The sequence below is a fragment of the Garra rufa genome, chromosome 3 (assembly GCF_049309525.1).
Source record: "Garra rufa chromosome 3, GarRuf1.0, whole genome shotgun sequence".
Lineage (NCBI taxonomy): Eukaryota > Metazoa > Chordata > Actinopteri > Cypriniformes > Cyprinidae > Garra > Garra rufa.
The window spans coordinates 15,921,025-15,931,903 of NC_133363.1; the positions used below are offsets into that span (position 1 = coordinate 15,921,025).

General features: G+C 36.8%; 1 protein-coding gene across 1 annotated transcript; it reads left to right on the forward strand.

Annotated features, from left to right (window-relative positions):
• Window positions 1–698: 698 nt before the first annotated feature.
• lypla1 (lysophospholipase 1) lies at window positions 699–10,659 on the forward strand. Its single transcript, XM_073836567.1, has 7 exons — window positions 699–998; window positions 1,141–1,172; window positions 1,260–1,325; window positions 7,827–7,874; window positions 7,978–8,048; window positions 8,139–8,212; window positions 10,297–10,659. The coding sequence occupies exons 1-7, from the start codon at window positions 930–932 to the stop codon at window positions 10,657–10,659; spliced, it is 723 nt and encodes a 240-aa protein (XP_073692668.1). The 5' UTR covers window positions 699–929.
• Window positions 10,660–10,879: the final 220 nt, after the last annotated feature.

Sequence of the window (10,879 nt, forward strand, 5' to 3'; positions counted from 1 at the left end):
AACTCATGAATATTCATGTTAGCTCCGCCCAGAGTCACAGAAAATCTCAGACACCGAATATTTCAGAACACCGGTGTTGTGCCAATACTTCAAAACAAGCAATTCGAATTAACGCGCGCAGACCTTAGGCAAAGTCCATTTTAGGCATTTTTATAAGCTTTGCCTTAGGCGCTTGATTTCACATAAGTCAATAATCACGACTGATTTTGCTTGGTGCAATGCCAAAATTTGCTGTGTGGCGTTCGGCACCTCTAATAAGTAAAAAAAAAAAATAATAATAAAATTAAAACGATCTTCTAAAGTTAAATAATTAAGAGACGGAGCCAAAGTAGGCTTAATATACATATACATATATACATATATACAACATATCAAGCTTAATATTCATATTCATATCCACTCTACACCATGCACTTACCCTTAATATAATTTGTATAACGTTAAATATTATATTAATGCGCAGAAACAGTTATGGGTGAATGACATTCTGTTATTTGCGAGATACAGATTTGGTTATAAGGATTCAGGGTTGTTGTTTTCCTCCTCTTCTTTTATTTTCTTTCTCACTCCATTCCAGTATGTGGCGGAAATGAATTTAAAGATAGTTTGCCAACCTCCATAAAGCACAAAAGAAGTAGAAGAAGAAAAAGACAGCATTTACCAATTGGATTGTGTTTTGCAGTGCTGTAGGGTGGGACTTCTCGTGTCGAATGTTTGTTGTGGTTATTCATTAATGCCGTTCCAGGAACAGCTATTCGGATTTGCTGTACAGGTTACGGCATAAGAGAAGAATCTGACCTTAAGCCTAGTACTTGTTTGACATGGGTCATAAAGCGAAACGTTTTGACCAAATTATAACCATTGATGTGAGCTGTTGAGCTACCATATCTTAGCTTTCTGTTATTAAATCCAAAACTTTAGGTACTTTTATGTGCGGTAATATCATGTCAGCGCCCCTGCCAGCAATTGTGCCCGCCGCTTGTAGAGCCACGGCCGCGGTAAGTTCATAAACACAAGCACAGCGCTATCAATAACGGCAACATTCCTCTTATTTTGAATTATATATATAATAATATTATTATTATTATTATTATTATTTATTAAAATATATTGCATGTTGTGTTTTTTTTTTATCTCCAGGTGATATTCCTCCATGGCCTGGGAGACACCGGGTAAATGTATCATGATTATATGGCATGAATGAAGTTGTGATAAGCCATTGTGAAGTTTTTGCCCACTATTACCCTACCTTTCTTCAGACATGGATGGGCTGAAGCTATGGCTGGGATCAGGACACCTTATGTCAAGTACATTTGCCCTCATGCGTATGTACTGAATATTTTTTTATCTATCTTTAAAGAAAGCACACTGGTGTGTACGCTATAGGCGACTGGCCATTCCTGTTATGCTATACCTTGTTGTGACTTGATATTTGCCTGTGTGATTATTCCTTTATTGTAATATGCTTAACTCATTAAATCAAAATTAGACTCATCTTATTTTAATATTGGAATATTATGTGCTACTTAAAATATCAATGGCATATAAAAAGAACCCAGACTTTATTAATTTACCAAGCAGTATTTTCAACTTAATTTAAAAGTTATTAGTTGAAATGATTCAAAAGATACAAAAAGTTGCTGGAATTATTAAAGATTGTAAATGTCATTATATGATATTAGAATTGCGTTAGTCTGACTAAGTGTTATTGTACCAAATAGGAGTATGGATTTATTTATTATTTTATTTGCATTTTTTTTCAGCAGCCATTAATAGTCTTTAGTGATTCTGTGACACATGATGGTAAAAAATAAAATGTATATATTTTATTAACATTAAAAATACACTACAATTTAAAAAGTTCTGGTAAGTAAGATAAAAAAAAACAACAAACATAAAAAAAAAAAAAAACCTAGACATTATGTCTAGTTCAGTTACAAAACTGATGTTACAAAACTTTACATGCAATCACATCATTTACTACATGGCACAAGCTGTTTGGAAACTGCTGATTCTACAGCCAAAGACATTGATTGGTAAATGACATCTGCCGTCTGTTCTTTAATCGCTCTTGTGGTACTTTGATATCATACACCGATGTAAACTCACCTAGTATTTTTTTGGTCCAAACTATAATTGCACAAACTATTACAATTTCATTTTGTTTATTGTGAAATAAATAGAACTTTTGAATCCATATTATGCTTTTCTGTCATCTGATAATTTTTTTCTGAGCTGTGTTTCCCAAAAGCATCATGATCCTAAGCAGATTACAGAGATAGCAATGTGTGCAGCAAACACTCTGATTAATTGGTTATTTCTTGTAGCATATATGTGATCAGATGAGCAGGGGAATAGTTCTATTCACCATAATTGTTCACTAACATAGTTTATTTCTAATTCAATGCATATTGGACATGTTAAATGTCACGCTAAGTAAACAAATCAACTTAAAAAACACAGTAAAGTAAAAAATAAAGTAATCACACACAAAGCAGGGCTGTCGCTAGTGGGGTGAAAGGTGGTGACGATTATAAGGGCCCACGGATGATTTAATATCAATAAAACTGAACTGTAGCCTACCTTAAAATCAGTTCAAATATGACAGACTGCTCTCGTATGGGACATCTTGAACAATCTTGCAACTGTTTATAATGTACACATTTCTCTGTCACTCTTAACGCATACACCAGTGGCCACTAGATGACATCTTTGTGCTTTATTTGTAACATTAATCCTTATTAAAGCTACTTATTCAGTCAGGAGCATTAAGTGATTTACTCCTTTTCTTTTGTTGTTTGATTTCGCACAAACTGCAGCAGGTATAGTAGGCTGCTGTCACTTTAAAACCTAATGCACAGTTCCAATATAGTGACATTTTGACATTTAATTTGACCATGTAGGCATGGTCTTATACATTGTGTTCATTTATTTTTCGATTTAATATTAAAAATAGAAAAATTAGAAAATGGTTTATTTATTTTAAATTTTTTACTTTTTAGTCCTCTGCTGTATATAGTCAGCTGTCTGACCAACTGGACAGTACGGAGTGGATGCTTTATATTGTAGCATTGCACAGACCAGTATTGATTTAAGTGTAAATACGCAGCAGTACATTTACAACATTTACATTGGGCAATATATCAAGTTTCCTGAACAAGGAATGAAGCTGAAGTCAAAATAATAAATTATATTGCAAAAAAATCAGAAAATCAGAAAATAAGAATCAGTTCTCAGCCATTCATTTTGTCATTTTATCTTTTTAGGCAGTTGCTGCCATTTATATTATACATCATTGATCATATTATGGAACATTTACAAAGTAACAATAACAGCAATCAATAACACCTAAATCAATAGATGTGCTTGGGTAGTAAACGTGGATTGATAAAAAAGAATGTGATTTAAATACTTTAATATCTATCATATTTCACCTTCATCCAAAAAGTAGTGTATTGTCCAAAAAAAAAAAAAGACTGCTGTGTATTTGCTCAAATTGATACTGCTCTGCACTTTGCTACAATGTCAATGTATCTCCCTGCTGTCTAGTGGGTCACGAAGCTTTGTCACACAGCAGTGTGTGCCATAGTAGGCTGATGAGTAATGTGGGTGCAGATGCGAGGTACATTAATATTTCTGAAATAATAAGCTAATTTTTCTCTGGTGGTTGCCAAATATTGCTTATACAGAAGAAAGCCCTTTATAGGCTCTGCCTAGTATGGTGTGTGTCAAAGCACTCTTAGTCCAGTTATTTGATGAGACAGAGTTTATTTGCAATAAACACTTCAGGAGTTCGTCCAACTATACTGCCCTCCAAAGGCAAAGCGCAGTAACTACGCATTTGGTCAAAATTGAGTTATAGGTGCCATAGAATGCATTTATACAATATTTTTAAATTGTTCTCTGATGTCTACATAGAAGGTATATGGCATAGGAAAGGGCAAAAAATCTCCAGAAATGGTTTTACAGGTCCATTTACAACCCTATGATTTGCCCCAGAATGAAATGCTCTGTTATTTGGAAGCTTCATGAATATTAATGAGCTCTGCTCTGATTGGCTGTTTCACAGAGCTCAATAGCTCGCACATGGATAAAAATATATATTTAATTAGGAGCTCTAGCCGCTTTTAATATGTGGTTTGTTGAATCTGCCGTTTTGAATCTTGGATATATTAGTCTGATTACTGTGATGCATGTGCTCTGTGTAAAGTTACAATGCAGAGGGAGTGCTTCTTACCACACAAGTTGAGCAGCTCGTCAGTGATTCTCCAGATCTGTAAATCATTCGCCATCATCAACGCAGTTATTTCTCCATCATTCACCATCATCAGTGCAGGCATCTCTCTGTTTATGTGGTAAGTGAAATCCTATGTATAGCAATGTAACAGGCTACTGCTAGCATTAAGCTAACCGTGTCCCTTGAGTGACTCGCCTTGTTTAACTGAGGTGCTGATGTTACCGATGATTGGGCGATGCAAATGTTGGAGGCGTAACTATTAACAATCTCGGGGAAGTTGCGTAACAGACCTGTTATGTTGGAATTGACCTATTTTTCGGTGGTCTTTTGCAAATACTAGATTTATATAAGAAGGAGGAAACAATGGTGTTTGAGACCCATGGTATGTCATGTCCATATACTGAACGTTATTATTTAACTATGCCAAGGTAAATTCAGTTTTCTATTCTATGGCACCTTTAAGGCTTAAAATGGACTGTGTGACAACTGTTTTGTCTTGTGGCAAAGTCTCCTGGTTCAATTTTGTCCCAGAGAAACAAGAGTGTCAACATGTTTGACTAGCTGGCAGTTTCAGTGTTGGTGTAGTTACTGCACTTTGCCTTTGGAGGGCAGTATACTGCCCTACAAAGCAAAAAGGCAGTAACTACGCTGAGTGCAGAACTGAGAAAAATGACTTTAAAGTTATCCTGTCATCCAGCCTGTTATCCAATGTTAAAACCGTCCCGTGAGGATGCCGCGAAATCACACACATTTGAGATAAGATATTTTGTCACATAACAAAGGATGTCTTGAATGTCATGAAAATGATAACTCATTTTGACCAAAAATGCAGTTACTGCTTTTTTGCTTTGTAGGGCAGTATAGCAGAGGACTAATATTCTGTCGTTGCATGGAACTGTGAAAGGACTAAAAGCGGTAAAGGCTGATCTTTTGTTGACCAATCAGTTTAATGCATACCAACATGTGGAAATCGAATATTCAAGCTGTTTATTCATTTTCTCGAGCCTGAAAACATCAAATCAAAAGAAAAAAAAAAATACAAAATTACAAATTAATTTACAAGTTGTTTAAACTAAATTGTGTCTTACCTAATGCAATGTACAACCAAATACAACCCATACTCCTTGCCAAGAAAAGCTGATTAAAATGATAATAATAATAATAATATACAGTACCTCACGTTTCAGCAACCATTTTAGTATAGCTTCCCAAGGGACAATACTATAAATTAAACTTGGATATATTTTAGAGTAGTCAATTTGCTGCTTGTATAGCAGTATAGATTTACTGTCCTCTGAAAATAACTGTCCTCTGAAAATAACTTTTGTATCTTGTATTAGAGCATTTCAAATTTGGTGCTTTAAGTATAATTCTGTCATACTGACAACTGGAAGTTCAACATGGCACCTCATGGCAAAGAACTCTGAGGATTTGAGAATTAGTATTGTTGCACTCCACAAAGATGGCCAAGGCTATTAGAGGATCAGTAACACCCTAAAACCGAGTTACACTACGGTGGTCAGGGTCATACAGAGGTTTTCCAAGATGGGTTCCATTCGGAACAGGGCTTGCAACGAAGTTGAGTACTCTTTCTGTGCATCAGGTGCAGAACCTGGCTTCAAAAAGTAGATGCATGAGTGCTGCCAGCATTTCTTTAAAGGTTGCAGAAGTAGAAGGTCAGCTTGTCAGTCCTCAGACCAAACGCTGCACACTGCAACAAGTTGGTTTGCATGGTTGTTGTCCATGAAGGAAGCCTCATCTGAAGCTGGCTCACAAGAAAGCCCGCAAACAGTTTGCTGAAAACAACCTGTCCAAGAGCATAAATTACTGGAACCATGTGCTGTGGTCTGATAAGACTAAGACTAAGAAGGCTCAGATGGTGTCCAGCATGTGTGACGATGCCTTGGTGAGGAGTACCAAGAAAATTACGTCTTGCCTACAGTCAAACATGGTGGTGGTAGCATCATGGTCTGGGGCTGCATGAGTGCTGCTGGTACTGGGGAGCTGCAGTTTATTGAGGGAAACATGGATTTCATTATGTACTGTACATTCTGAAACAGAACATGATGCCTTCCCTCCAGAAACGAGGCTGAACGGTGATTTTCCAACATGATATAATGACCCCAAACACCCCACCAAGATTACAACTGCCTTGCTGAGGAAGCTGAAGGTGATGGGGTGGCCAAGTATGTCTCCAGACCTGATCCCTATTAAGCACCTGTGGGGCATCCTCAAGCGGAAGGTGGAGAAGCACCATACGTCTAACATCCAACAGCTCTGTGATGTCATTATAGAGGAGTGGAAGAGGATCTGAGCAACAACATGTGCAGCTCTGGTCAATCCCATACCTAGGATGATTAAGGCAGTGGCAGATAACAATGGTGCTAACACAAAATATCTCTCAGCCTTCCAGAAGACTGAGATCCTCTAGTGAAAGACGCCTCATTGTACCACCACAGAGAGGTATTAAATCACTGTCCAGAACATTCTCGTTCAATGTCCCTGCCTGGTGGAATGATCTTCCCACCCCTATCCGGAATGCAGACTCCTTAACAGCTTTCAAACGACTGCTGAAAACCCATCTTTTTCGACACTATGTAACTCAATTAAAAAAAAAAAAAAAATTCTCCTCTCTTCTTGATCCTCCCTTCTAGCCTGTTTTTCCTCTCTTTCTTGATCTTCTCCTTCTAGCCTGCACTCTTCTAACAACGCCTGATATATGGTATTTTTGAGCACTTCCTATGTTGATCTGCCTCCTTAGGATGAATCACTTGTTGTATTCCCAATTGTAAGTCGCTTTGGATAAAAGCGTCGGCTAAATGAATAAATGTAAATGTAATGTAAATGTAAAATATTGACACTTTGGACAAGTTCACTTAGGGTGTACTCACTTTTGTGAGCAATTTTTTTATTGCCAGCTATTTTGACAATAATGGCTATATGTTGAGTAATTTTCAGGGGACACTAAATCTGTACTGCTATACAAGCTTCACATTGACTACTCTAAAATATATCCAAGTTTCATTTCAATTGTATTGTCCTTTAAGAAGATATGCTAAAATGGTTGCTGAAATGTGAGATACTGTATGTGAGAGAGAGAGAGAGAGAGAGAATAGCCCAAACCTAATCCTTTTATTATTAAAGATTTAAAGAATTAATAGTAATATAATAATATTTATTTAATTTAATAGTAATCAGTCAATGAATTCCAGGTGCATTTTACTGTCAATCAATAAGATTTCATGCATGAGACAGTATTTTCTTCGGTTAGCCTCGGAAGCCTTGATTGATAACTTTTGACAATATTTAATCCAGGAAATAAGATAAGGAATTTTACTCACAGTGACCTATATATAGAGGGCAACACAGCAGGCTAAAAGCAGTATGTGAAATTCTTAAAACAGAACACAAAAAGTACATGTATGTGTCACTGCTCAGGCCAAGATTCTGAAGTATACATACCAGTGGATGCTTTACTTTCCCATGGGGCCATATACTGTAGGAATGGCCCATATACAATTTTTTTTTTTTTCTTTTTTTTTTTTTTTTTACTAATTTGCCCTCTTTTTTATGCAATTGACCATAAAAGACCAATCATGCCTGTCACCCTCAACATGAAGATGGCAATGCCTTCCTGGTGAGTTCTAAACACTGTTTCAAATGCTTTCTACAGCATAATCCTACATATGTCTTCACTTATTACATATTTTTTTTACTGATTAAAAGTTTGTTACTTTTAGGTTTGACATAATTAGTCTCAATCCTGATGCAGAGGAAGATGAAACTGGAATTAAAAGAGCTGCTGAAAGCAGTTAAGTATAATATGAAACTGCAGTGTAAGAGTAATAACAGAATACTGAATCGATTAAATGCGTAAACTTTTGTTTTAATTTGTCCACAGTCAAAGCACTGATTGATCAAGAAGTTAAGAATGGTATTCCATCTCATAGAATTGTGCTGGGAGGGTTCTCTCAGGTAAGGCAAAATTATTTTCTCAGTCAAGCTTTAAAAACTTAAACACTGGTTGTAGTATACTATTTTTTTAAACAAAAGTTTTTATTTTCTTTTTTGTAAATTAAAATAAAGTTTTTTTAAATAAAAAAAATAAAAACACTTTTTTTTTTTTTTACATTTCAGTCAAGACCACTACTGTACCATCATCTATTATTGACAAATATTATGTAATCATAATAAGTGTTATATTATAACATTATTATTTTATAAATGTTAAATTATACAGTGCATAACTATAAGGCATCTTAAAACATTCTTGTCATATTTTTTCCCATGCACATTTTACCAATTCCAAACCACATCAATCTTAATAACTACTATCAATTTTATATTTAATCATTTATAAGTGATATATAATTGTTTATGAAGGCTGGAAGTGAAAAACTCCCTATATTCAGGTGTGCATAATACAAATAAAATGAGCCAAAAAGAAATTTAACTCGGACTGAAAAGTCAAAAATTATTAAATGCCCATGAGAAGGATGCAATACTTTTGACTGATTTTTTTAATGCTTCATAGACAGATAAGTTGAGAGTGACTCTTGAAGAACCAGCATCACATCCTCTTGTACCACTCTTTCAAAACTTTATCTTCCAGAATCTGGCAGTAAGTTTTGGGAGTTTATTTTTGTCTATCTCTGCAAGACAAACTTTTCATTATATGAGAGGCTGAAAATAAAAGGAAATGAGGATGTGATGCTGGTCCTTCAAGAGTCACTCGCAACTTATCTGTATATAAAGCCTATAAAGTCTTCATGTATTTCACAACACTTCAGCATGTTATTCTTATTAAGTGAGGGCCATGTTTTTTTTACCCAAGCAAAGTCTCTGAGAACCTGACACATTGCACTTCTGGAGACTCCAGGTAGGTTGCAGTTCTGGAAAATGGTGGCGCTGGAGACTAAATAGTTCCTGATGGTTGCACACCAAATTTTTCACCTTAATTCTTAATTATTTTGTAGTTAACGACTTCTCCACCTGATTTTTGCTGACCCAATGAGCATTTCACTGTTTAATGGTCATGCTTTTTAATGGTCATCACTTTTCAGTCTGTGTTAAATCTCTTTTTTGGCTCATTTTATCTGTAAAAGAAAACATGCCTAACAATTATGCAAACCTGAATGTAAGTTTTCACTTCCAGCTTTCATTGACAATTATATATCTCTTATAAATGATTAAATACAAAATGGATAATAGTTATTAAGATAAATTTGGTTTAAAATGTGTAAAATGTGCTTGTGAAAAAATAACCAGAATATCAGTGTGCCTAATAATTGTGCTAGCACTGTATACGTTTATTAATAAGTGGTAAAATGAATGCCTGTTATAGACTTCATGTTACTATGTAGACATGGATGGGATGAGCATCAGCAAATGCGAGCTTGACTGCTGTATCTTGTCTGTACTGACAATTAGGATCACTGTTGTCATAGATAACTGACAATTAGGATACAGTTTGGATTGGCAGTTTAGCTCTGTGGGGGGGGTAGGGGGGTGGGGGTAGGGGCGCTGTAGCGCGAAAGTGATGAGGACGCGTTTCTAGTGAGCTCCTCACAGGTGGAATTTCAACTAAATAACAAACAGACCCAGAAGTTTATTTTATTTGTTTTTTTTAAGTGTGATATGGTTCGTGAATACATACTGGTACAAAGTTAGTGGAAACTGTGTGCAAAATGGCAGCTCCTGGCAGCAAACGAGGCGGTTATGAGACGCGGGCTAAAACGGCTAACGTTAGCTCGGCTGACCCTAGAGCTACTCACGAGGGGTAAGCACTCACGGCTGAAATGTTCAAGCAATCGCTTGAATCCATGAAAAATTACATTTGTGTTAAGATTGAGAGTGCGATTAGTGGTCTACAATCAGACTTAAACGGTGTTAAAGAAGAGCTGACATCGGCTGTTACCACAATACAGCAATCGCTTAGCTCGCAATAAGAGCGGCTGAGAGCCGTCGAGGACTCGGCGACGGCCGCGAGTGATACTCTTGTGCGCCTTGAAACTACGGTGACCAAACTTCAAACCAAGGTTAACGCTCTATCTTTGAAGTGCAAGGATCTAGAAAGCAGATCAAGGAGAAATAACATCAGACTGATCGGAATCGGTGAAGGAGAAGAGGGCAACCGTCCGATGGAATTTGTTTCGAACTTCCTCCGCGACCTGTTAAACTTGAAAGAGAAGCCGCTACTCGACCGAGCTCATAGGTCACTCCAGCCAAAGCCCAGACCCGCTCAGCCACCCAGACCCTTCATTATTAGGGTTCACTTCTACCACATTCGTGAACAGATTCTCCAAACGGCATGCCAAAATGGAAAGCTGACCTACAAGGGAAAACCTCTTTCTCTTCCTTCGATCTTACAGCTAGCGAGGCCAAGAAAAGAGCGGAGTTTGGTGAAGTGCGCAAACACCTAAGTTACGGAATGCTAAAGGAGCTCGATTCGGCTTTCGTCACCCAGCTAGATTTCGAATCACCCTGCCAGGTAACGCAGAGCAGCTTTTCACGGATCCTCAGAAAGCGATGGAGTATGTGAAAAACACTCAAGACAGTTGACGCGAACGGAACTGCAGACTCGCCTTAATAACTTTAGATGGGAACTCCTTACGTTCTATTGGCTGTCTTTTGAGGACATTG

Bases quoted from the DNA above. Each gene is read 5' to 3' on its own strand.
- lypla1 (XM_073836567.1), top strand. From the start codon at position 930: ATGTGCGGTAATATCATGTCAGCGCCCCTGCCAGCAATTGTGCCCGCC. The intron at 999-1,140 runs GTAAGTTCATAA...TTTTATCTCCAG, and splicing joins CTTGTAGAGCCACGGCCGCG to GTGATATTCCTCCATGGCCT. The intron at 8,049-8,138 runs GTTAAGTATAAT...ATTTGTCCACAG, and splicing joins TAAAAGAGCTGCTGAAAGCA to TCAAAGCACTGATTGATCAA.